Raw genomic sequence first — 27,821 nt, 5'->3', positions numbered from 1 at the left:
AAGGAGGAGGAGGAGGACGTGGAGGCCGACCAGCTGGGTGTTGCCGGGGAGGAGGCCGCCCAGCAGGAGGAGGAGGAAGAGGAGGAGGAAGAGGAGGAGGAAGAGGAGGAGGACCACGCCGAGCAACACCATCCAGGCGCTGAAAGGCTGGCAGCAAGAATCAGGCACGCGAGGACGGCCAGGGAGGCCCTGATCACCAAGCGCTTTGCTCAATATGGGCCTGTGTTTCCACAGGTACGTTCCACTCCCCCCCCGCCGGCCCACAAACTCCTACTATCTCCTGCAACTTTGTCACACCAAAGTGGTGGGCCTGGGTACTCTGTGTTAGTGAGCTTTTTGGCAAGCAGGAGAGTGATGACAACTCGCGAAGCACCATTAGGACGATGTCCTGGTGCAAACTAGCCTGACTCCTACCTGAGCTTCGCATGCACGCTGGCACCTGGGCCCATGTCTGTGGAGCGGGTAAGGGATCTTACAGGGTCCCAGGGCGGATGGGATGGGGGAGGGGAGTGAATTGCTCATGGGTTCTGGGGAGCCAATGGCTTCATTTTCTCAGTGATACAGCGTTGAGGGGCCTCCCCAACTGACATCAACATGAAGCATCCCTTGGGCGACCGTCAGGGTAACAGCATTCTTGTTCAAGGCAAATTTGAGATAAATTAGTCACAGGTGGGTGGTGATAAAACATTTATTGTTTACAATAAAAGTGCCTAAATAATAAGTGCTAACATAAAAACATGTGAACGGAAAATGTTACGGTGCTTAAAAATCTATCTAACTACTGCTGCCCTTCACCCGTGCCATGTTAGTGCAACTACAACTTCCTAACCATACATGGCTTGGGTGTCTCGGTGTCTCCCCAGAATGTACATCGGAAGTGAAGGGGGTCAGCTGCCTACCTCGCCCCGTCGCCTGTGCTGCGAGTGGCGGGCGTCCTCTGGAGGGCCTGGACCTTGAGGGCCCAGGCCGACTTCCAGGTATCTGGGATGTATCCATGACAGCCTCTTCATCCCGCTGTCCCTGAGATGCCCCAGTGTCAGGAAGGGAGGGAATCAGAAGGTGTAGCCACAGCCACAGTCTCCTGGATGGAAGGCCCTGGCATGGGCTCGAGCCCTTCCTCCCACTTGGGGGTTCCTGTGGGCCCCTGGGTCACTCCATGGGACGGCAGTGCTTCTGCAGTGAGCTCCAGATGCTCCAGCGTCACCTGGCACTGCCAGTCCTGAAGGACCACCTGCGTTCTACCCATGGTGGTCGAGCCCTCTCAATGGCCACCTGAGTTTGGGGCCACCTGTCAATGGCCGCAGCAAGTGCCCTCTGAGACTGGGCCATGCTCTGCAGCCCCTCAGCCATGACCCTCTGTGACTGGGCCACATTCTCAAGGGCTGCAGCCGTAGCCCGCTGTGTCTCAGCGCTGTCCCGCTGGGTCTCCTGCAAGCTCTCGAGCCTCTCAGCCATAGGCCACAGAACCTCGAGAAGCCTGTTGAGTCCCTCAGCTGTGGCCTGCTGTGACTCAGCCAGTGCTTGGAGCCTGCCACTCATGGTGAGGATTAGCTGCCCCAGGCTTTCCACCGCAGACGCCACCCTTGCAGTATTAGCCTGGGAACCACGCAAGACAGGCAATAGCTGGTCTGCCTGAAAGTTTTGGGACTCCTCCCAACAGCCTCGCAGTCGGTCCAGTGTGGCCGTCAGCCCCTCCTGCATTCCCTGGCTTCCCGGGCTACCATCGGTTTGGGTGGTGGGGGGTTGGGGGGGATAAGGGGGTCAGTAATGTTGGGGAGGGTCCAATGTCTGTGGGGGCCAGGGGGAAGCATTATCCAGCCCAGGAGGGATCTAGCAGCTGAAGGAGGAGTGAACTCAGGGCCAGCATGTAGCCTGCAGCCAGCTGAGTCCTCACCTCTGGCAGGCCCCCGCATGCCAGGAGCCTTGGACATTCTTTCCTCCACCCGATGTACACTGTAAGATGTGTCGTGCTCACCAGAGAGTGACCCAGAAGCCTCACCACTAACTGAACCCACCCATGTGAGAGTCTCTGGGATGGTGAGTTGTGAGGTGGGAGCTGACGCCAAAACGGTGCTACCTTCGGAGGTCCCTTCACCCACTTCCTCCGAGGAGTCTCAGGATGGGCGGGAGCTGCAGTCGGGGCCTCGATTCCAGATGGCCCGGCTGTATCCGGGTCCCTTCCTGCAACACAGGACACAAGGTTAAGTGCAAGGGAGGGAGCGGATTCGGAGATGCCAGAATGTGGCTTGACATTTCTCCATTGAAAATAGAACAAAATACAAAGAAAATTACATCACAGGAACAGGCCCTTTGGCCCTGCAAGCCTGCAGCGACCAGGCTGCCCATCTGAATTGAAACCCCCTCCCCTTCCAGGGACCATATCCCTCTATTCCCGTTCCATTCATGTATCTGTCAAGGTGCCCCTTAAAAGTCACAATCAAATTTGCTTCCACTACCTCCCCCGGCAGCACGTTCCAGGCACCCACCACCCTGTAAATAAGCATGCCTCGTACATCTCCTTTAGACCCTCGCACTTTAAACCTGTGTCCCTGTGGTGAACCATAGATGGTTACCACTATGGGTACTTGTACATATGTTACTCTTGTTACTGTTGGGGTTAGGGTTTGGGTGTTCCACCTGTTATTATTGTTTATGTGGTACACTCGGTTCGGCTCCGCCTTCTTACAGGAGTATAAAGGTCACTGCTACTTCCTAGTAGTCTTTAGTCTGGGATAGTATTGTTAAGTAGTGTGCTCCAATCTTGTTGTGAATAAAAGCCTTTATTCCCGGGTACGTCCTCGCCTCCCGAGTGAATCAATCGCGCATCAGTTTCCCAGTAATTGACTCAAATTGAGTGGAGGATTGACAGGTGCTCACTTCTCGACTCCAGCCCGGCCATGATGTTGTTGACAGCCCTCATCTCCCTTTCCCTGGACAGCTCCAGTGCCCGCTCCTCAAAGGAGCCAGAAGTCATGGTCACCGCCCCCCTGTCTTCACCCTCTCTCACGGGTGTTATGGTCGGCCTTCTCCTGTGAAGACAGAAGGAGCCATGAAAGAAATGATGGCGAGACTCCTGCAGAGTATCAGGGGGTGGCCCTCAGAGGGCAAGCGCAGTGATACCCTTGGAGGGGCAGGAAGGAAGCGCTTTGGGGTCAGGGGCTGGAAGCACGCAGGGTGCTGGGGCTGGGAGGATCTGGGGGTGATTTGGGGGAGGATGCTAGATGGGGTTAAACACTTACCCTTGCTGCCCGGATGAGGTCATTGACCTTTTTGCGGCACTGCTTCTCTGTTCTGGGGGCTAGTGCCAAGGCGGCAACTGCCTTCCAGGTCTTGCCATCACCTCCACTGGGTCTGCGTTCTACTGGGGGGAAGAAGGTGTCCCGCCTCTCCCCGCCCTGGCCCGCCTTGTCCCGCCTCTCCTTGCCTCTGCAGCATCCAGCAACCTGCTTTGGTCGTCCTCCATGAATCTGGGCGCTGATTTCTTTGCCATTTTTTCCTGCACTGCCCGCCTGTCTGTCCATCCTTGGGGTTTTTATGGAGCTGCCCCTTGTTAGGGCAGATCAGCTGCAGGCAGTTTGGCAGAGCATTCCAGAAAGTTCCATGCAATTTGCTTGTTAGCATTGAGGGGAAGGCAGGTGAACACTTGCAGGTGTGCTGATGGAGAGGGGGGAGGGATCTGTGCCTCTATGATGATTGGGAGCAGGGGAGAGAGAGGGAGGCATCGCACAGCCATTGGAGTCAGGGGGAGATGGGGGCCTTGTGCAGATGGGTCCAAGGTGGGGGGAGGAGGGGGTGGGGGGAGGGGGGGAGGAGGGGGTGGGGGGGGGGCGCTGCCACTCTGCCTGCAATCGGTGGGGGGGAGGGGGCCACGATCGGTCTATGTGGTGGGGGGGTGGAGGGATAAGGGGGTCAGTAATGTTGTGGGGGGGTGGGGGGGGGGGGTGACCAATGTCTGTGGGGGCCAGGGGAGGCATTATCCGGCCCGGAGGAATCTGGCAGGGACGCAGCATTTTTATTTTGTGCATGCGCAGTTGGAGGCTCCATTCGGAGCTGCAGAATGTTGGGTGCGTTAAGCCCCGCCCACAGGCTTCTGCAGCAAGAATCGGAATCGTTCAAAATTTTCTAGCCAGAGTGTGTCTCGCGGGGGGTGCCTAAAATCAAGCCCAAAAAACGGATCTGAGACTCTCCCAGTTGCAAATCCGCCCAGCACTGAGACAAGAAAATGGTAAAATGCCATCCGCTATCCTGATCCCCCCTTCCCCCCATATCCCTCGATCCCTTTAGCTCCAAGAACGATATTTAATTTCTTCTTGAAATCAGACAATGTTTTGGCCTCAACTACTTTCTGTGGTAGTGAATCCACACATTCACCACTCTCTGGGTGAAGACATTTCTCCTCACCTCAGTTCTAAAACGTTTAGCCCTGATTCACAAACTATGACCCCTAGTTCTGGACTCCCCCACCATCAGGAACAATGTTTCTGAATCTACCCTGTCTAACCTTGTTAGAATTTTATAAGTTTCTATCAGATCCCCTCTCACTCTTCTAAACTCCAGTGAATATAATCCTAACCGACTTAGTCTCTCCCCATATGACAGACCTGCCGTCCCAGGAATCAGCCTGGTAAACCTTCGCTGCACTCCCTCTATAGCAAGGACATCCTTCCTCAGATAAGGACACCAAAACTGCACACAATATTCCAGATGTGGCCTCACCAACGCCCTATACAATTGCAGCAAAACATCTCTATTCCTTTACTCAAATCCTCTCGCTATGAAGGACAATTACTGTCTGCTGTATCTGCGCTCTTACTTTCAGTGACTGGTGCACAGCTTGGTACGGCTCCTGCTCTGCCCAAGTTTGCAAGAAACTACAAAAGGTCGTGAATGTAACCCAATCCATCATGTAAACCAGCCTCCCATCCATTGATTCTGTCTACACTTCCCGCTGCCTCGGCAAAGCAGCCAGCATAATCAAGGACCCCACACACCCCGGACATTCTCTGTTCCACCTTCGTCCATCGGGAAAAAGATACAAAAGTCTGAGGTTGTGTACCAACCGACTCAAGAACAGCTTCTTTCCTGCTGCCATCAGACTTTTGAATGGACCTACCTCGCATTAAGTTGATCTTTCTCTACACCCTAGCTATGACTGTAGCACTACATCCTGTACTCTCCTGTTTCATAGAACATAGAAAAGCTACAGCACAAACAGGCCCTTCGGCCCACAAGTTGCGCCGAACATGTCCCTACCTACTAGGCTTCCCTATAACCCTCTATCTTACTAACTTCCATGAACTTATCCAAAAGTCTCTTCAAAGACCCTATCGAATCCACCTCCACCACCACTACCGGCAGCCGATTCCATGCACCCACCACCCTCTGAGTGAAAACTTACCCCTAACATCTCCTCTGTACCTACTCCCCAGCACCCTAAACCTGTGACCTCTTGTGGCAAGATTTCCTTCTCTATGAACGGTATGCTCTGTCTGTACAGCGCGCAAGAAACAAAACTTTGCACTGTATACTAATACATGTGACAATAACAAATGAAATCAAACGAGGCCACCAAGGTCTCGCTGAGTATCCATCTCTCTCAATTTACACCCACTCAAATAATAATCTGCCTTCCTATTATTGCTACCGAAGATGATTGTTGAAGTTGTATTTTTGTCCTTTCCCTCTGGCCGATACCTACAAGCTTCTGTCTTTCTTCTTCACTTGTTCCTCCAGAATTGCTTCCTTTGAGAAACAGAAAGGACATTTTGTATTAGCCAACCAGTAACCGACACTCGTGCGAAAACTTCGCAACAACAGATGAAACAAACACTGGATTCATGTACAACGATTGCAATGACACGAGGGGTTTCGATCGCGGTTTCGATCGCGTAAATAAGGCGGTGGTTGGACAGTTCATCGTCAGATTTACAGTAATGGCAAAATAATGGAGGTGAGATGAAGGAAATGTTTAGCACTGTGCCTCATTGTGATCATGATGTGGAGATGCCGGCGTTGGACTGGGGTAAACACAGTAAGAAGTCTCACAACACCAGGTTAAAGTCCTCATTGTGATCACAGTGCTGCAAGCAGATTCAGAAGTAACTTTCAAAAGTGAATCTTGGACGAATAATTGAAGAGGAGACATTGATACAGCCATGCGGAAGGAGCAGGGAGAGTGGCATTAATTGCAAAGCTCTTTCAGAGAGCCGGGTCAGGAACAATGGGCTGAACGGTCTCTGCCTGGGCTGTACGATCATCGTTCTAGCAGCTGGGGATGGGCCGCTGGCAGCCGCTTACCCGGATACTGTTGATCACTGCGGCCGTTTTGCTCTCTGCCGCCTCCGGGTTGCCAATCAGATAATCCCAGGCACAGAAGATCTTCCAGCAGAAGGTGTAGTTCTCATCGGAGGCACTGGCCATGCTCAGCCGGGAATTCTTCGCCATTCTAACCATCAAAACAATCAGGGAGTTACTCCGCGTTTGAACAGACACAGACGCACTGACGGGACGGGAAATTCAGACGTGACACACGCACTTGAATACTGAGGTCTGAGATGTTGCTGCTATTGGGATTTGGGCTTCATTTCCATAAAGTAGGTGAGTGGTGGAACAGACAGTTCATTGGTGCCATGCAATGGGAGATTAGGCCATTCATCCACAGGTCAGTGAGGAAGAATCATAGATTCCCATCAAGCCTGCACCGACAACAATCCCATCCAGGCTCTGTCCCAGTAACCCCACATATTATCCCTGCTGATGCCCCTGATGCTAAGGGGTAATTTTGCATGGCCAATCAACCTACCCTGCACACTTTTGGACCGTGGGAGGAAACTGGAGAACCCGGAGGAAACACACACGTCACGGTCCGTGACGTCTCAGACCGTGTTTTCTGGATTCTTAAGGGGGAGGGGAAACAGTCACAAGTCGTGGTACACATTGGTACCAACGACATAGGTAAGAGAAGGGACGGGGATTTAAAACAGGAATTTTGGGAGCTGGGCTGGAAGCTGAGAGCCAAGACAAAACATGTGGTCATCTCTGGTACGTTGCCGGTGCCACGTGATAGCGAGTTGAGGAATAGGGAGAGAGTGCAGTTAAACATGTGGTTGCAGGGATGGTGTAGGAGGGAGGGTTTCAGATACGTGGATAATTGGAACACATTCTGGGGAAGGTGGGACCTGTACAAACAGGACGGGGTGCACCTGAACCAGAGGGGCACCAATATCTTGGGAGGGAAATTTGATACGGCTCTTCAGGGGGGTATAAACTAATTTGTCAGGGGAGTGGGAAAAGGAGTTGTAGTCCAGAAGTCAGTGTTGAGGGTGGTGAGGTATTGGGGAAGGTATCAGGGTCAAGGGTGGGTACCGGTAGACAGGAAGGTGGGTTGAAGTGTGTCTACATCAATGCAAGGAGCATCCGGAACAAGGTAGATGAACTTGGGGTGTGGATTGGTACTTGGGACTACGATGTTGTGGCCATTACGGAGACGTGGGTAGAACAAGGACAGGAATGGTTGTTGGACGTTCCGGGGTATAGATGTTTCAGTAAGTGTAGGGAAGCTGGTAAAAGAGGTGGAGGAGTGGCATTGTTTATCAAGGATAGTTTAATGGCTGTGGAAAGGCACTTCGAGGGGGATCTGCACACTGAGGTAATATGGGCTGAGGTTAGAAATAGGAAAGGAGCGGTTACGTTGTTAGGAATTTACTATAGGCCCCCAAATAGTAATAGAGATGTGGAGGAAGAAATTGCTAAGCAGATTCTAGATATGTGTGGGGGTCACAGGGTAGTTGTCATGGGGGACTTTAACTTGCCAAATATTGATTGGAACCTTTGGAGGTCGAATAGTTCGGATGGGGCAGTTTTTGTGCAGTGTGTGCAGGGGGGTTTCCTGACACAATATGTGGATAGGCCGACAAGAGGTGAGGCCACATTGGATTTGGTACTGGGAAATGAACCGGGCCAAGTGTTAGATTTGGTTGTGGGAGAGCACTTTGGAGATAGTGACCACAATTTGGTGTCTTTTGTTATTGCAATGGAGAGGGATAGGGCCGTACGGCAGGGCAAGGTTTACAATTGGGGGAGAGGTAATTATGATGTGATTAGGCAAGAATTAGGGGGCATAAGTTGGGAACAGAAACTGTCAGGGAAAGGCACCAATGAAAAGTGGAACTTTTTCAAGGAACAAATACTGGGTGTCCTTGATAGGTATGTCCCTGTCAGGCAGGGAGGAAATGGCCGAGTGAGGGAACCATGGTTCACGAAAGAGGTGGAATGTCTTGTGAAAAGGAAGAGGGAAGCTAATGTAGGGATGAGGAAACAAGGTTCAGATGGCTCGATTGAGGGTTACAAGTTAGCAAGGAATGAGCTGAAAAAGGGGCTTAGGAGAGCTAGGAGGGGACATGAGAAGTCCTTGGTGGGTCGGATCAAGGAAAACCCCAAGGCTTTTTACTCTTATGTGAGGAATAAAAGAATGACCAGGGTGAAGTTAGGGCCAGTCAAGGACAGTAGTGGGAACTTGTGTATGGAGTCAGTAGAGATAGGTGAGGTGATGAATGAATACTTTTCTTTAGTGTTCACCAAGGAGAGGGGCCATGTTTTTGAGGAAGAGAAGGTGTTACAGGCTAATAGGCTGGAGGAAATGGATGTTCGGAGGGAGGATGTCCTGGCAGTTTTGAATAAACTGAAGGTTGATAATTCCCCTGGGCCTGATGAAATATATCCTAGGATTCTTTGGGAGGCAAGGGATGAGATTGCAGAGCCTTTGGCTTTGATCTTTGGGTCCTCGCTGTCCACGGGGATGGTGCCAGAGGACTGGAGAATGGCGAATGTTGTTCCTCTGTTTAAGAAAGGGAATAGAAATGACCCTGGTAATTATAGATCAGTTAGTCTTACTTCGGTGGTTGGTAAATTGATGGAAAAGGTCCTTAGGGATGGGATTTACGACCATTTAGAAAGATGCGGATTAATCCAGGATAGTCAGCACGGATTCGTGAAGGGCACGTTGTGCCTCACAAATTTGATAGAATTTTTTGAGGAGGTAACTAAGTGTGTTGATGAAGGTAGGGCAGTTGATGTCATATACATGGATTTTAGTAAGGCGTTTGATAAGGTCCCCCATGGTCGGCTTATGATGAAAGTGAGGAGGTGTGGGATAGAGGGAAAGTTGGCCGATTGGATAGGTAACTGGCTGTCTGATCGAAGACAGAGGGTGGTAATGCTTGGAAAATTTTTGGATTGGAGGCAGGTTGCCAGCGGAGTGCCACAGGGATCAGTGCTTGGTCCTCTGCTCTTTGTGATTTTTATTAATGACTTAGAGGAGGGGGCTGAAGGGTGGATCAGTAAATTTGCTGATGACACCAAGATTGGTGGAGTAGTGGATGAGGTGGAGGGCTGTTGTAGGCTGCAAAGAGACATAGATAGGATGCAAAGCTGGGCTGAAAAATGGCAAATGGAGTTTAACCCTGATAAATGTGAGGTGATTCATTTTGGTAAGACTAATTTAAATGTGGATTACAGGGTTAAAGGTAGGGTTCTGAAGACTGTGGAGGAACAGAGAGATCTTGGGGTCCATATCCACAGATCTCTAAAGGTTGCCACTCAAGTGGATAGAGCTGTGAAGAAGGCCTATAGTGTGTTAGCTTTTATTGATGTGGAGATGCCTGCGTTGGACTGAGGTGAACACAGTAAGAAGTCTCACAACACCAGGTTGCTGGCTGTAGGATTCGCATTCTAATCAGTATTCTGCAACTTGATTCTGTCTGTTTGCACTGTTTGAGAGCAGATTTCCACTCCATCTGACGAAGGAGCAGTGCTCCGAAAGCTTATGGTATTTGCTACCAAATAAACCTGTTGGACTTTAACCTGGTGTTGTGACTTCTTACTTAGCTTTTATTAACAGGGGGTTGGAGTTTAAGAGCCGTGGGGTTATGCTGCAACTGTTCAGGACCTTGGTGAGACCACATTTGGAATATTGTGTGCAGTTCTGGTCACCTCACTATAAGAAGGATGTGGAAGCACTGGAAAGAGTGCAGAGGAGATTTACCAGGATGCTGCCTGGTTTGGAGGGTAGGTCTTGTGAGGAAAGGTTGAGGGAGCTACGGCTGTTCTCTCTGGAGCGGAGGAGGCTGAGGGGAGACTTAATAGAGGTTTATAAAATGATGAAGGGGATAGATAGAGTGAACGTTCAAAGACTATTTCCTCGGGTGGATGGAGCTATTACAAGGGGGCATAACTATAGGGTTCATGGTGGGAGATATAGGAAGGATATCAGAGGTAGGTTCTTTACGCAGAGAGTGGTTGGGGTGTGGAATGGACTGCCTGCAGTGATAGTGGAGTCAGACACTTTAGGAACATTTAAGCGGTTATTGGATAGGCACATGGAGCACACCAGGATGATAGGGAGTGGGATAGCTTGATCTTGGTTTCAGATAAAGCTCGGCACAACATCATGGGCCGAAGGGCCTACTCTGTGCTGTACTGTTCTATGTTCTATGTTCACACAGACACGGAAAGAATGTGCAAACTCCACACAGTCACCTGAGGCCGGAATTGAACCTGGGTCCCTGGCGCTGTGAGGCAGCAGTGCTCACCACTGCCCCCCAGAGGGGCATCCGGGTATGGAGTTAAGGGCAGCATGATTTGAACCTGAGGGTTGGGATGTGGCTTTCTGCTCCATCTGGCTCCACATTGAGGTAAGAATCTCATAAACATTTGTGATCTACGTATATGATGTATGTTGGGGTGTGGGGTGCGTACTGCCCCTTTAAGAGTGCGGGTCAGGTGACCCCTGGGGGATTAACTCCTCTCAGTGTAGGATCCCAGTTGTGCAGTCTGGATCCTGATGGTGGAACAATGCACACCTATAATAAAGTGTTCCCCAGTGTTTAAGTTACGAGGCCTACTTTGTGATTCTTCTGCATCTTACCTCGATAAGTACATCCATAATAACCCTCACCTTATTGGCCATGGTATACGGCAGGTCCCTTTAAGGTCGGGTTTCAGAGAGCAGCAGACGCTGAGTGGCTCAAGCCAAACCAACCGGGACCAGGGGATCTCACTCGGACTGGTGTTAGCCCCGTTGTTGGTACTTGCATTCACCTGCCTGCCATGTTAGTATTCTAGGAGGCCATTCGGCCCATCAAGTCTGCTTCAGGCCCAGACACTGCACAATCATCTTATGGCCGAACATGATGGGTACCACCTCCCCCTCCGCACCACCCTAGCTCATAAAGAAAGGGAACTTCCTCTTTGCTAGACTGGAGGCAGGGACTGGTGGCGAGGGTAGGAACTGGGTTCCTCCAATTGCCAATTTGTTTCACGGTTGGCAATATAGCTTAAAATCGGGAAAAGACATTCACACCAACGGGGATAAAAACTGAAGTCACATTTTGTAAACATTGATAATAATCATGTTAAAAAAACAGACACATGAATAAAACAGATGGGGTGAAATTAAAAATACAAACAGAAAACGCAAATTCTCCATCCTTGCTTGCAGCAAGCGGGGCGCGAATGGCCGGAACATTCCAGCCCACATGTCCCCAGCTGTTAATTGTCAGATTTTCCTCTCCTGCCCCCCAGTTGCCCCCCTTCCCCCCGCCCCCCCACCCCCCCAACCTCCCTGTTAATATGACAACTGAAAAGTCAAGGAAACATTGCAAAACCAGCAGAAAATACTCCAAGCAATCCATGTTAGTATTCGAGGTGGATGTGCGGTTTAGAATAATTACTTCCTCAGGAGGATAATGAAGCTGTAGGCAAACACGGCCATTCCAACCATAAAGTAGGCCAGTGGCAAACGATAGCCGGCCCTCCCAATCTTCCTCTCGTTGCCATAGTAACCGTAAAACATGACAGAATATTGGAGGTAGCCCTGCATGGTGGACAGAATGAAAGTCAGAACAGGACACGGGCTTTAATTAAACAATTAGGCAATTCACTGGGGAGTAATATTGGTAAAGTAATAAAGGATGTTAATAGGCTTGCCCCGAGTGACCAGATGGTGTCCAGATCTTGTGCGGATGCGACGTATCCTGCAGGAATAGTTTTGCTGGGAACACTTCCAAATGGAGCGCCTGCAAGAAGCTTGTAAAAAAAAACACAAAACAGATGCAGTCCCATTACTGACTTTACTGAACTGATGTCAGCTCACATTACACTGACTGAAAAGGAAATCGATTACGTTAATCTTCGCTAGTTGATAACAGACAATGCAATGATGGTAAAACATGACGTCAAAAAGTTGCTCGAATTTAAGGATGTGCCTCGTTTTGTTATCTTGGACGAAACATTGACAGGACGATACTCCCATTCCAATTGAGCGACATCCATGTGTGTAATGGGCAATCCTTTCAGTTGAATTTGCAACAACTTGACTTTATCGAGTTGTTTTAATGTGGAAAATGCCTCAACATGCTTTACAGAGGGAGGGGAGGGAAACATATTGGGCCTCTGTCGGAGAGCTTGGAGAGGTGGCCATAGAGGCTTGGGGTTTTTTTGGGTGGGCAATGTAGTAGGGGCGGCACGGTGGCACAGTGGTTAGCGCTGCTGCCTCCACAGCGCCAGGGACCCGGGTTCAATTCCGGTTTGGGTCACTATCTGTGCAGAGTCTGCACGTTCTCCCCGTGTCTGCGTGGGTTTCCTCCGGGTGCTCTGGTTTCCTCCCACAGTCCAAAAGATGTGCTGGTTAGGTGCATTGACCGTGCTAAATTCTCCCTCAGTGTTACCCGAACAGATGTCGGAGTGTGGCGACTAGGGGATTTTCATTACAGTGTTGATTTTCATATTACTTCATTACATTGTTAATGTAAGCCTACTTGTGACACTAATAAATAAACTTTAAACTTACTAAGGAGTCAAGAACAAGAGCTGAATGGAGACAGTGGGGGTAATTTTACCTTTTTTTTCTAAGTGCTGGGTGGACTTGAAACTGGGAGAGTTTCAGATCCGTTTTCTGGACGTGTTTTCAGGCCCCCTCCATACGCACTCTGCCTGCAAAATTCTGAGTGAGCCTGTTGCTCGCTGCAGAAGCCTGTCGGTGGGGCTTAACATGCCGGTGGCACGGTAGCACAGTGGTTAGCACTGCTGCTTCACAGCTCCAGGGACCTGGGTTCGATTCCCGGCTTGGGTCACAGTGTGTGTGTGTGGAGTTTGCACATTCTCCTCGTGTCTGCGTGGGTTTCCTCCGGGTGCTCCGGTTTCCTCCCACAGTCCAAAGATGTGTGGGTTAGGTTGATTGGCCATGTTAAAATTGCCCCTTAGTGTCCTGAGATGTGTAGGTTGGAGGGATTAGTGGGTAAATATGTAGGGATATGGGGGTAGGGCCTGGGTGGGATTGTGGTCGGTGCAGACTCGATGGGCCGAATGGCCTCTTTCTGCACTGTAGGGATTCTATGATTCTGTGCCCAAAACCCTGCAGAGGGAGGTAGTGCGCATGTGCAGGCCTCTGATGCTGCACATGCGCACTAGCAGCAGCAGGAGCCTGACAAAGAGAGAACTGTCAGGCCCGTGCGACTGCAGGCTGCCTGAAGCAGCACGCGCCACCCCCGCCCCCCCCACCCCCCGCCCCCCCCACCCCCACCCCCCGCCCCCCCCACCCCCACCCCCCCCACCCCCGCCCCCCCACCACCCCGCCCCCCCCCACACTGTAATTGCAGGATATACCAAAAATGGGTGCAACACGATGGTAAAATGACCCCCAGTGTCAAGGTAGTAGAACAGATCGGGGAGAAGGTGGCGAAAATAGCGTGGAGGCTGGGGTCCAAGGACAGTGAGGTGAAGGAGGGTATATAGGGCTGGAGGAGTTTGCTGAAGTAAGGTGCGTGAGGCCTTAGGGTAGTAGCCAACCCTTCACAGTTATCTGGAAGTCTCCAAGACTGAAAAGATTAATCTCCTGGACACTGCTGCGAGGAAGCCCCAGAGAGAAATCAGTGGAGCAATAAAAAAATGTTTTATTTCCACTTTCTTCAAACCCCTTAGTTATAAAAATAATGGAGTGGTGGTGAAGAAGACACTTTGAACGACAGTCAGGATTCATCAGACAAAGTCTGCTGCTTCCCAAATGGCCATGGGAAGGGCGACATACTGAGGATGGACATGGTGGGTGACCAATGCCAGGGCGGGATGGTCATGTCAGCAAACCTCCCGGAATATGGCTAACCAGAGTTGACAACTGTGGCCATAGGGGATATTGTGGAGAAGGACAAGGCTTTTAAATTCAATTCAAAACAGAGGCCAGTAAGTGCTGCTCTGTCTGCATGGTGAGTGCAGGTAAGTCAGGTAAGTCATACTTACCTGACGAAGGAGCAGCGCTCCGAAACCTAGTGGCTTTTGCTACCAAATAAACCTGTTGGACTTTAACCTGGTGTTGTGAGACTTCTTACTGTGGAGTCAGGTGAAACAGGCAACAGAGGCCACAAGGCAGTGTGCTGATTGGTCAGTAAGTCCCACAAAGGAGAGTGCTGATTGGTCAGTAAGTCCCACAAGGGAGAGTGCTGATTGGTCAGTAAGTCCCACAAGGCAGAGTGCTGATTGGTCAGTAAGTCCCACAAGGCAGAGTGCTGATTGGTCAGTAAGTCCCACAAGGCAGAGTGCTGATTGGTCAGTAAGTCCCACAAGGGAGAGTGCTGATTGGTCAGTAAGTCCCACAAGGCAGAGTGCTCACTGGTCAGTAAGTCCCACATGGCAGAGTGCTGATTGGTCAGTAAGTCCCACAAGGGAGAGTGCTGATTGGTCAGTAAGTCCCACAAGGGAGACTGCTGATTGGTCAGTCAGTCCCACAAGGGAGACTGCTGATTGGTCAGTAAGTCCCACAAAGGAGAGTGCTGATTGGTCAGTAAGTCCCACAAGGGAGAGTGCTGATTGGTCAGTAAGTCCCACAAGGCAGAGTGCTCACTGGTCAGTAAGTCCCACATGGCAGAGTGCTGATTGGTCAGTAAGTCCCACAAGGGAGAGTGCTGATTGGTCAGTAAGTCCCACAAGGGAGACTGCTGATTGGTCAGTCAGTCCCACAAGGGAGACTGCTGATTGGTCAGTAAGTCCCACAAGGGAGACTGCTGATTGGTCAGTCAGTCCCACAAGGGAGACTGCTGATTGGTCAGTAAGTCCCACAAGGGAGAGTGCTGATTGGTCAGTAAGTCCCACAAGGGAGAGTGCTGATTGGTCAGTAAGTCCCACAAGGGAGAGTGCTGATTGGTCAGTAAGTCCCACAAGGGAGAGTGCTGATTGGTCAGTAAGTTCCACAAGGGAGAGTGCTGATTGGTCAGTAAGAGCTACTCTTGATTCTCTGAAACTGACCCTGAGTTCAGACTAAAAAAACTTAAAAGTGACAACACAGGAGGGCTGTGATTTGGTTGGTTAACAGGGAGCTGTGCTCCATTTGAAAACCCATTTAAATGACATTGCGTCGAGACTGAGGTAATAAGGAGATGTCCGGATGGAATGTACCCCAGGTTACTGTGGGAGGCGAGGGAAGAGATTGCAGAGCCTCTGGCGATGATCTTTGCGTCGTCGATGGAGACGGGAGAGGTGCCGGAGGATTGGAGGATTGCGGATGTGGTTCCTATTTTCAAGAAGGGGAATAGGGATAGCCAAGGAAATTACCGACTGGTGAGTCTAACCTCAGTGGTTGGTAAGCTGATGGAGAAGATCCTCAGGGACAAGATTTATGAGCATTTACAGAGGTTTAGTATGCTCAAGATAACTCAGCATGGCTTTGTCAAAGGCAGATCATGCCTTACGAGCCTGGTGGAGTTCTTCGAAAATGTGACGAAACACATTGACGAAGGGAAAGCGGTAGATGTGGTTTATATGGATTTTAGCAAGGCGTTCGATAAGGTTCCCCCATACAAGGCTTCTCGAAAAAGTGAGAGGGCATGGGATCCAAGGTGCTGCTGCCCTGTGGATCCAGAACTTGTTTGCCCAAAGGAGGCAGAGAGTGTGTATAGATGGGTCTTTTTCTAAATGGAGGACGGTCACCAGTGGTGTGCCCCAGGGATCTGTTCTGGGACCCTTGCTGTTTATCATTTTCATAAATGACCTGGATGAGGAAGTGGAGGGATGGGTTGGTAAGTTTGCCGACGACACGAAGGTTGGTAGGGTTGTGGATAGTCTGGAGGGATGTCAGAAGTTACAGAGGGACATAGATAGGATGCAAGACTGGGCGGAGAAGTGGCAGATGGACTTCAACCCAGATAAATGCGTAGTGGTCCATTTTGGCAGGTCGAATGGGATGAAGGAGTACAATATAAAGGGAAAGACTCTTAGTACGGTAGAGGATCAGAAGGACCTTGGGGTCCGGGTCCATAGGACTCTAAAATCGGCCCCGCAGGTGGAGGAGGTGGTTAAGAAGGCGTATGGTGCGCTGGCCTTTATCAATCGAGGGATTGAGTTTAGGAGTCCGGGGATAATGATGCAGCTATATAAGACCCTCGTCAGACCCCACTTGGAGTACTGTGCTCAGTTCTGGTCGCCTCATTACAGGAAGGATGTGGAAAAGATTGAAAGGGTGCAGAGAAGATTTACAAGGATGTTGCCTGGATTGAGTGGCATGCCTTATGAGGATAGGCTGAGGGAGCTCGGTCTTTTCTCCTTGGAGAGACGTAGGATGAGAGGTGACCTAATAGAGGTATATAAGATGTTGGCAGACATAGATCAGGTGGACTCTCAGAGGCTTTTTCCCAGGGTGGAAATGGCTGCTACGAGAGAACACAGGTTTAAGGTGCTGGGGGGCAGGTACAGGGGAAATGTTCGGGGGAAGTTTTTCACACAGAGGGTGGTGGGCGAGTGGAATCGGCTGCCGTCAGTGGTGGTGGAGGCAAACTCAATAGAGTCTTTTAAGAGACTCCTGGATGAGTACATGGGACTTAATAGGATGGAGGGTTATAGGTCGGCCTAAAAGGCAGGGATATGTTCGGCACAACTTGTGGGGCCGAAGGGCCTGTTTTGTGCTGTAGTTTTCTATGTTTCTATATAAATAAATAAAAATTAAAACCCAAATTAAAAACTAATTCAATAAAAGAGATGGAGGGTCAGGTGATGTGTTGTTCATGCAGGATGTGGGAGCTGGTGGACCCCATTGTGGTTCCCAGTGAGCATGTCTGTAGTAAGTGTTGGTTGCTTGAGGAACTCCGGCTCAGAGCGGATGAGCTGGATTCTGAGCTTCAGACGCTGCGACACATCAGGGAGGGGGAGAGATACCTGGACGCTGGGTTCCAGGAGGCAGTCACACCCCTTAGAGTAAATAGCTTGAATTCGACCAGTGGACAAGGGTCCACCTTGGAAAGCGTCCAGAGGAGGTTCAGAAGAATGATCCCTGGAATGAAGAGCTTATCGTATGAGGAATGGTTGAGGACTCTGGGTCTGTACTCATTGGAGTTTAGAAGAATGAGTGAGGATCTTATTGAAACTTACAGGATACTGCAAGGCCTGGATAGAGTGGACATGGAGGGGATGTTTCCACTGGTAGGAAAAACTACAACCAGAGGGCACAACCTCAGGACAAAGGGACGATCCTTTAAAACAGAGATGAGGAGGAATTTCTCCAGCCAGAGAGTGGTGAATCTGTGGAACTGTTTGCTGCAGAAGGATGTGGAGGCCAGGTCATTGAGTGTCTTTAAGACAGAGATAGATAGGTTCTTAATTAATAAGGGGATCAGGGGTTATGGGGAAAAGGCAGGAGAATGGGGATGAGAAAAATACCAGCCATGATTGAATGGCAGAGGATACCCGATGGGCCGAGTGGCCTAATTCTGCTCCTATGTCTTATGGTCTAATTCAGATTAAATTTCATTGTTGCCAGGGTGAAAACTGACCCAGTCTTATGAAAAGACTGCAAGCAGATAGTTGATCTGCCACCAATGGTATTAGGCTCTTCACAAAAGTGTAAACTTGTTCCGTGTATACAACAGGAGACAGGGAGCTCTTACACAATGGTGGGGTGAGAAATTACTGGCGGTAAGACGGGTTGGATGGGGGACAAGGTGTGAGCAGGGGATTTTGGACAAATTAATCTCAAACTCAAGACGTTTAGCTATTCCATGTAGCACCACCTACCTCTGGTAATATCACAAATGCTCCAGTCATCACAGTCAACACTATGTTGATGCCAAACATCCATCTCAAAAAGATAAAATACGAAGCAACTCCAGAACCAAAGTGACCTAACAATAAGAAAATATTTCACTCATGCAGTCAACAGTAACACAATCTCAATGGTGCAGAGTCTTATTAAGAAATATTACTGAAAAAATATAAGCTGTCAAAGTTTTTATCTTGTATTCATCAGGACAGATGCAAGAATACCAATTTCAAAGACAGAGACAATTAAAATAAGAGATTGGTCCTTTGAGCCAATTTACCATTCAATAAGATCATGGCAGACCTGCTACCTCAAATCCAAATTAATAATGAACACTGGATTATCTCGACATTCAATAACTCTACTGACCTCCTCAAAACAAGGAGAATAGAATGTTTCCCACTTTAAGTGGGTAGGACCAGCATCAGGCTTCCTCGCTCAGTGAGCAAGCTATAGGGCAAACTTTCTTCGATTCCATCAAAACTATGTGCCTCAACCCAAACAAAATCATATTCCCTTTACACCAATATATCATTACAATCCAATCTTCTCATTTCGTGATTTCTCTTAGGAAGACAGAGTAAACTACACCCACAAGAGATTAAGTTGTGCAAACTCATTTTACTTAAGATCATTCAGGTGACAAGGACTTTCATGTCTTCAACCGGGGTGGTGTAAGTGTACCTCACAGCACCACCTAGGTCTCCATTACAGATGCTGGAGCCCACACAAAGCTCACTTCGCCTCACCAGCAGCGCTCACACAAGTTTCCATGACATGATGAGGTAAAGTATAACATTGAGAGAGAATTTATCCAGGGTGGCACGGTGGCATAGTGGTTAGCACTGCTGTCTCACAGCGCCAAGGACCCGGGTTCAATTCCAGCCTTGGGTCACTGTCTGTGTGGAGTCTGCACATTCTCCCCGTGTCTGCGTGGGTTTCCTCCGGGTGCTCCGGTTTCCTCCCACAGTCCAAAGATGTGCGGGTTAGGTGGATTGGCCATGCTAAATTGACCCTAGTGTCATGGGGTTAGCAGGGTAAATGAGGGTTACAGGAATGGGGCATGGGTGGAATTATGGTCGGTACAGACTCAATGGGCCGAACGGCCTCCTTTTGTACCATAGGGATTCTATGATATGATCTTTTAATTCATGAAACATGAAAATGTGAAACATTATCCTGTCCCTGCTCAATGTGAACATGAGGTTTGAATGATGCTGCAAAGATTAGGGCCAGAATCTTACCACACTGGTGGGATTTTCCCATCCTGCCGCAGTGAACGGAGATTTGGCTGGCCGCCAGATTCTCCGACCTCGTTGCAGCGGGAGCGTGGCATGAATAGGCGGTAAGATCATGCCCTAGGTTTATCATATGGTTTATCATATGGTTTATCAAATGGCAAATGGAGTTTAACCCTGATAAATGTGAGGTGATTCATTTTGGTAGGTCTAATTTAAATGTGGATTATAGGGTCAAAGGTAGGGTTCTGAAGACTGTGGAGAAACAGAGAGATCTTGGGGTCCATATCCACAGATCTCTAAAGGTTGCCACTCAAGTGGATAGAGCTGTGAAGAAGGCCTATAGTGTGTTAGCTTTTATTAACAGGGGGTTGGAGTTTAAGAGCCGTGGGGTTGTGCTGCAACTGTACAGGACCTTGGTGAGACCACATTTGGAATATTGTGTGCAGTTCTGGTCACCTCACTATAAGAAGGATGTGGAAGCATTGGAGAGAATGCAGAGGAGATTTACCAGGATGCTGCCTGGTTTGGAGGGTAGGTCTTATGAGGAAAGGTTGAGGGAGCTAGGGCTGTTCTCTCTGGAGCGGAGGAGGCTGAGGGGAGACTTAATAGAGGTTTATAAAATGATGAAGGGGATAGATAGAGTGAACGTTCAAAGACTATTTCCTCGGGTGGATGGAGCTATTACAAGGGGGCACAACTATAGGGTTCATGGTGGGAGATATAGGAAGGATATCAGAGGTAGGTTCTTAACTCAGAGAGTGGTTGGGATGTGGAATGGACTGCCTGCAGTGATAGTGGAGTCAGACACTTTAGGAACATTTAAGCGGTTATTGGATAGGCACATGGAGCACACCAGGATGATAGGGAGTGGGATAACTTGATCTTGGTTTCAGATAAAGCTCGGCACAACATCATGGGCTGAAGGGCCTGTTCTGTGCTGTACTGTTCTATGTTCTATTACTGTAAGCCTTTAGTCTCATTTTTCAGTCAGTGCTACAGTAAGAGAGGGTTGCAGTGCCATGCCTGGCACTAACACAGGAGGGGATGAATCACACAAGAATCTAACTTTCGCTTGAATCACTTACTTTCTATTTTCTTTATCCTCATTTCCCAGGGGATGAAAAGCACGGTGATATTGTACACCAGCCTCCCAAATTTTTTCCACATCTAAAATTTGAGAGAGATTGGGAATAATTTACAACACAGCAAGCAAACTATCGAGCAAAATGTTCTAAAAGTGAACTCAAAGCAGAGAGGAAGATCAAAACAAACAGCACGAGCAGAAAGCCCATCAAATCACTCGGAATATTAGCAAAGAGCCCAAGATAAATATTTATTATGACAGAATTCAAGCAAAGGATTCCATACTTCATCTGCAAAAGAAAGAGTTATTTAACTGAGGTCGGTGACTGTAATGACTTTAATCAGGCAATTGAGGTAGGTTTGCTTGAATATGAACTCCCTGATTAGAGGCCTAATTGATGGTCCGATCAGGAAGCCCCATGCTCTGTATTTAAACAGGAGTGTCAGTTCCTCTGGCACTCCGGATGGAGACTGCATCCTGAGAGCACTCTGTATAGTATAGTAGGATCTTGTAGAGAAAGGAATTCTGATGAAGTCCACCTCCGCGGACTTATTACAGTGACAAAAAAGATAATTTACACTTCTGATAAGAGACAGCTTTATTATACGATTCTGAACATCTTAATTAAACCTTGCTATAAATATTCAAAGGACAGGAGAAGCTTAATTACCGCATGAAGTAGAAACTCCTATGGGCATGTTTTAAAGGTTGTTCATAGGATGTTCTTCCCATTAAGCTCTGGATTCCCCAGTGCTGAAACTAACTTACCTCTGCCCCTGCAGCTTGATAGCCTCTTGTTCTTGTTAGTCTGCCTTCATACTTCAACACAATCTCTTTGGCCTGTCTGTAACAAAAGGAGCCAAGAGTCAGCACCATTTCACACTGTGTAATATTGCAGCACTGTCACAGAGTCAAGGGCCTCGATTTTCCCAAAAGATAACAAAAGGCGGAAAATCCCACTCGAGGTCAATGGACCTTTTCACATCCTGAAAAGGCTGGAAATACTCAGCGGGTCCAACGGCACCTGTGGAGAGAGAAACGGAGTTTTAGATTGTGACCGTCATCAGATGAAACATTAACTATGTTTCTCCAAAGATGCTGTCGGGAGTGCCCGCTGAGTATTTCCAGCATTTTCTGTACTCCTTTCAGATTTCCAGCATCCGCAGTATTTTGCTTATGGCCTTATTGTTGCTTCCCAACAGAAGGTGAAGCAGTTTGTGAGCTACTTGCCCATCAATTGGATAATGAAGAAGATTTGGACTGTTTACCTGAATTCATAGAATCCCGATAATACAGAAGGAGGTCATTCGGCCCATCGGGTCTGTACTGACTACAATCCCACTCCGGCCCTATTCCCGTAACTCCACACACTTACCCTGCTAATCCCCCTGACACTGGGGTCAATTTAGCATGGCCAATCAACCTAACCCGCACATATTTGGACTGTGGGAGGAAACCAGAGCACCTGGAGGAAACCCACGCAGACATGGGGAGAATGTGCAGGCTCCACACAGACAGTGACGCAAGGCCGGAATTGAACCTGGGTCCCTGGCGCTGTGAGGCTGCAGTGCTAACCACTGTGCCACTGTGTCACCCTATTCTTCAATAAAGCTTACCAAATAAAAAGAGGATCTATGGAATGCATTTGAGGCATTTGGCAGATTTCCTGGAGGAGTATATGCTGGACTTTAATAGATTGGGCTGGAATTTCCAATGGAGTGAGAATTGAGTTGGATTGCGACTCCAGTCGAAATTACTTCTCTAGATCCTACCTTGCCTGACCTTCTAACTCAGGCCTGGTGAGATGTGTGCAGCGCAGCAGACTCCCGGGGTCTACCATCGAGGACTCCTCAGGTAGGTAAGACATGCCCTCTTTTTTCAGCACTAGATGCTGTAAACCACTTGAAATGTCCAACCAAGTTTGACAAACCAGGGAGAAGGGAAGTGTATAAGTGTATACGGTTAAGTGGGTAAGACTTGGCTTGGAAGGTTGTATTGGAGTCATGAGTCAGGTCTGGGGAGGGTGGGGGTGGGGAGGGGGAATAAGCAATTTGGGAGTTGGCCCTAGGAAGGGGGAGGGAGTCAAGAATCAGATCTGCCGGGGGGCAGGGTGGGGGGGGGGGGGGGGGGCAGTTGAGGGGTGCGGATGGTAGTTGGAAGGATTTTGAAGGGAATGGGGGGGGGGCGGTCCTGTGGAGGGTCCGGGAGGAGTTAGTCACATGAGGTGGGAGAGCTGGATGGGGGTCGGAGGATAGTTTTGTGAGGCATTTGGGGAGTTGGGTGGGGGGTTTGTTGCTCCATGGGCTCGGAGTGGATCAGCGCTATAGTCACCCAGAAGCTAGAACTGATTTTCATCCTTCTAACTCCTTCTGGGCAATTGTTGATGTAACACAGTTGGAATCTTCCAAATATTGTCGCATTTTTGGATGTTTCCCAGCTCAGGGCAATTGTTCAGGGGAAGTTTGAATTTTCAGGGATATTACCTCGATAAGGGGGATGGGGGGGTGGGGGGGGGGGTGGGGGGGTGGGGGGTGGTATGATTGACGGCAGGGATGCGAGTGAGAGTTATCCCTCACATACACTGCCCTGAGGCTCAGAAGTTAAGGCCTATTATATCAAAGATTGATGAAGAATTGAATTTGGGGATCCCTCGATAAACTGCTGAATTGTATAAAGATGTCTAATGTGGATTGGCTCCGGGTTCGAACTGATGTTTGACTTTGGGAGAAGAGGATTCTGTTGTATAAGATGCTTGCTGCCTTGAAAAAAAATCTTGGGAGATTATTATTGCTTTCATCCTTAACAGAACAAGTAAGACATTCCACAGTGACACAAATAACAAATGATTGTCCGAATTTGAAATCGTTCAGATACACAGGTGCCAATCCAATGCGGGCAGAATGAGGATGGATAAAAGATCTGGATAGAGCAGCAGAAGACAGAATTGGAACAGCAATAATAGGCAGAATCATCTCAGGAATACCTGTTGTGATCAGGTGAACTGACTCCTTTCTATTTAACCTCCTCAATTGATCACAGTAAAAGTTTGCCGTGTCAGTGGTAGCCATGATGTGGAGATGCCAGTGTTGGACTGGGGTGGGCACAGTAAGAAGTCTCACGCACGCATGAGGACGGCCACAATGGGATCTTGGGTCCATGTCACACTACATGTAACCCCCACCATTTGGCCTGGACTTGCAAAATCTTACTAACTATTCTGGCTTGAGACAATTCACACCTCTTTAACTTGTGATTATCCCTCTCTCCGCTCACATTGTCTGTACCTGTAAAGACTTGATTACCTGTAAAGACTCGCATTCCAAGCATTATCTTGCAATTGTGTCTCTGTCTACACATGCTGTGTTTGTGAACCCACCTCTCCATTCACTTGATGAAAGAGCAACGCTCCGAAAGCTCGTGATTCCAAGTAAACCTGTTGGACTTTAACCTGGTGTTGTGAGACTTCTTACAATAAAAGTTTAAGTTATTTTAGGTTCCTGGCGCTGTGAAGCAACAGTGCTAATCACTGTGACACTTTGGTCATTGAGATAAACAGCCTTTAATTTTATTTTTTTTGATGGGTATTTGAATGGACCTTATTTGCTGATGTACAATTATCATTCTACTCTTGCTCCACTTTGTTTATCTTCATCAAATTTGAAAACTTTCTATTCCCTCAATATTTTTCTTTAGATTTCCAAATCTTTCTTCACCTGAACACTCTTCCTGGCACGTGGTTGTAAAAGATGACCAAACAAGGCAATCATACAGCTAAGGTTCATTCTCAGGCTTAATTAGTTCCAATTGAAACATCTTGGACATGAAGCAGCCCACAGCAGTAAACGTGGCACCTCATGCATTTCGTGATGAAAGTCCTGATGTACAGAGTGGGGTAGATCAAGCGTTGGATAGTGATAATGTGAGTGATCGTGATGCACAGGACAGAGATGTCATATTCAGTTACCCAGAGTGGGTACCCGGGTGACATCTATTCCAGAGGTATCTAGTAAATGGAGAGATGTGACGGTTGTGGGACGTTCAGGGAAAGCTCCTGGCCATTTTAAATACTGGCTGGCTATTCAACATGAAGAGTGAGAAACGAGGTCCATGGACTGGCAGAATGGGATGAAAGAGTGGAGAATAAGAAAACACATTCGTGCCTGATGCACTGGCTTTCATCTTGATGGCATCTAATACTGACAGCAGAGGATGTTTGGGGCACGAACTTACCACCCGTTCATGCCACGCTCCCGCTGCAGCAAAGACAGAGAATTTGACGTCAAGCCAAATCTCCGTTCATTGCAGCAGGATGGGAAAATCCCGCTGCCGTGAATGGTCAGAAAACTTTGGCCATGATCTTCGATGAGAGGAATAACCAGTGTCAGGTAGATTGTAAATAGTGTGATGCCTGCCAAGCAAATCCAAGAAAAATGTTAGAACAACATCAGGAATTCTTCATTGCATTCTCTGACCTGACCTTGACTTAGTTAATTGCGTGGCTTTCTGGATTGTTTTTGAAAGTGTTAATGTTAATCATAATGTTAGGGTACACAGATGAAGGGCATTGTTTAATTAAGCACTTTGAGCATATATAAACAGGGAACACATTTTAATTTGATTTCATGCATTTCGTTTAAGGTTTTTCCTTTTGTTACAGTGCCCCTTTAAGGGCTATCACTTTAATTTGACTTGCTGATTTGTCCGCCTGTTTATTGTCTCTACTCAAAAGAGTATAAATAGGGGACAGCTGGGACACTGGCCATGTGAGGAGAGCTACAAGACTGGACAGAGTTAATAAACTCTCTCAGTAAAGAAGAGGGCTGTGTTTCGGTTTTGACGACACCAACTGGCTTTAATTCTATTTACATCTTCCAAACCCATGACCACTTCCATCTAGAAGAACAAGGGCAGCAGATACATGGGAACGCCACCACCTGCAAGTTCCCCTGCAAGCCGTTCATCATCCTGACTTGGAAATATATCATCGTTCCTTTGCAGTCGATGGGTCAAAATCCTGGGATTCCCTTCCTAACGGCATTGTGGGTGAACCCACAGCACATGGACGGCAGCGATTCAGGAAGGCAGCTCACCACCACCTTCTCAAGGGCAACTAGAGATGGGCAATAAATACTGGCCAACCAATGACACCATGTCTCACTAATGAATAAAAAAAAACATTAGTAGCAGGGAGCGGACGAGGTGGGGATGGGGGGGGGGGGGGGGGAGGGTGGGGGCGGTAGGGGGGGAGTCGGAGAAGGTTGGGGAGGGGGGTTAACTGTGAAGATTGGAAATTGAGAAAAAACAAACTTGGGCCTTGTGCTTCCCACGGGAAAGTGCAAAATAGTTCGGAGCGAGAGGCTCATCATTTGGACACTGAGGAAGACTAAACTCTTAAAATTTATGGACAAAATTCATATGATGCTCTGCTAAATGCGTATCAGGCAGAGTCAAACTTCTATAAATTGAGACAGGTAGACGGTTATTCCATAGAGGAATGATGGAATTTAACAGGTTATATACAAGATTACAGAAATTTTATTTTGGGAATTTCTAATTCAGTGCTTGCTTTCAAATTATTACATCATTCTAAATTATTGAACACAGATAGGTTCCTGGTCTTGATTGGAGTTGGATTCTCAGAAAGGGATACACTTTTGGAACAGATGTCTGAAGCTTAACAAAATATTTGTGGGGAAACATTCATTTCCAGCCACTTAAGATGGGGATTCGACGCTGCCAGTATTTCGGGACCATTGAGATATGGGACACAAGCATCGATAGTAAAGAACAACCACAAACTAAAGAAATTAGGATCCTTTGGGTGGCTCTAACACATGAGAGGAATTGGGTAAATATGGCAGGAGGAAGAACTCCAGGAATAACTGAGAAATGGACAACAGATCTTTCAAATATCATAATCTGATAAATTGTCAAAAGGGAATAACGGTTTCTGAAATGACACGTGACACGGAAGGTTCGGAAAGGGAAGATGTCAATACTGAACAGTTGGAAGGAATTGTAGAGTTTTAGTCCTGCACTGGGTGTTCTAGTGATCGACTCATTCGAGTGTGTTGTGTTGGACAATGGCTACGTGTCCACAGTAGGTGCAGTGGATCGATTAAAATTGAGGGCGGCATGGTAGCACAGTGGTTAGCACTGCTGCTTCACAGCTCCAGGGACCTGGGTTCGATTCCCGGCTTGGGTCACTGTCTGTGTGGAGTTTGCACAGTCTCCTCGTGTCTGCGGGGGTTTCCTCCGGGTGCTCCGGTTTCCTCCCACAGTCCAAAGATGTGCGGGTTAGGTTGATTGGCCATGCTAAAATTGCCCCTTAGTGTCCTGGGATGCGTAGATTAGAGGGATTAGTGGGTAAAATATGTAGGGAAATGGGGGTAGGGCCTGGGTGGGATTGTGGTCGGTGCAGACTCAATGGGCCAAATGGCCTCTTTCTGTACTGTAGGGTTTCTATGATTTCTATGATTTCTATGATTCTCTAAATAATAAAGAACAAAGTAATGTTAAGCATTATGAGAATTCCACTTCAGGTTCAGAGACAATAACACATTAAAGTCATGGTGCCCAGTGGGCAGTGCCAAGTTGCCAGGTGGTCAGTGCCAGTGTGCCCCTTGGGCAGTGTCAGAGTGCCAGGCTGGCACTGCCCAAGGGGCAACCCCCTTACCCCCAACCTCCCGGGGGGGCCTCAATGTCCTCTGTTCCCTCCAGTGGGGTCGAGCGCCTCTTCCCCATTTTTGGGGAGCAGTCGTAAATGCTGTTGGAAGGAACCACTGCCGGTAGGGGGTGGGGGGGGGGGAGAGACGCTAGCTGGGCTGGAGAATACTGTCCCTGATCTGCTAATCATATGGAAATGTCAATTGCCATGACATTTACATATGATAATCAGCTCCACACTGATTTCCGGAGCCCAGCATGAATCCCGCAAAACGGCCACTGCTGAGGTCACCCGGCCCACTGTGCTATTCGAGCAGTCATGATGTGGAGATGCCGGCGTTGGACTGGGGTAAACACAGTAAGAAGTCTCACAACACCAGGTTAAAGTCCAACAGGTTTATTTGGTAGCAAAATCCACTAGCTTTCGGAGTGCTGCTCCTTCGTCAGGTGAGTGGGAGTTCTGTTCACAAACAGGGCATATAAAGACACAAACTCAATTTACAAAATAATCGTTGGAATGCGAGTCTTTACAGGTAATCAAGTCTTAAAGGTACAGACAATGTTGCCCCATTAACTTGCCCAACACTACCTCTTTTGTGATAATGATAGTTTCTCGGTTCTCACCTGCCATAGCTTTCCTGTTATCAATTTGTGGCATGTTATTTGTGATTTCCGCTGTGAAGACCGACACAAAATACCTGTTCAATGCCTCAGCCATTTTCTCATTTCCAGTTATTACATCCCCCTTCTCATC

The 27,821-nt window shown here is 48.4% G+C and overlaps 1 protein-coding gene across 1 annotated transcript in view; it reads right to left on the bottom strand.

The window, feature by feature from the left end:
* Positions 1–27,821, bottom strand: part of tmc3 (transmembrane channel like 3) — a 99,396-nt gene that overhangs the window by 57,076 nt on the left and 14,499 nt on the right. Inside the window, exons 3-9 of the mRNA XM_078241031.1 lie at positions 21,170–21,245; positions 20,403–20,484; positions 18,052–18,158; positions 11,986–12,084; positions 11,730–11,872; positions 6,298–6,445; positions 5,699–5,742 (exon numbers count right to left, since the gene is read on the bottom strand). Of these exons, the coding sequence (XP_078097157.1) occupies positions 5,699–5,742; positions 6,298–6,445; positions 11,730–11,872; positions 11,986–12,084; positions 18,052–18,158; positions 20,403–20,484; positions 21,170–21,245 (699 nt within the window). The remainder of the gene's footprint in view (positions 1–5,698; positions 5,743–6,297; positions 6,446–11,729; positions 11,873–11,985; positions 12,085–18,051; positions 18,159–20,402; positions 20,485–21,169; positions 21,246–27,821) is intronic.

This window comes from Mustelus asterias, chromosome 24 (assembly GCF_964213995.1).
Source record: "Mustelus asterias chromosome 24, sMusAst1.hap1.1, whole genome shotgun sequence".
NCBI lineage: Eukaryota > Metazoa > Chordata > Chondrichthyes > Carcharhiniformes > Triakidae > Mustelus > Mustelus asterias.
The sequence above is the reverse complement of the archived record's forward strand: the minus strand, read 5'-3'. Positions and strand labels throughout refer to the sequence as shown.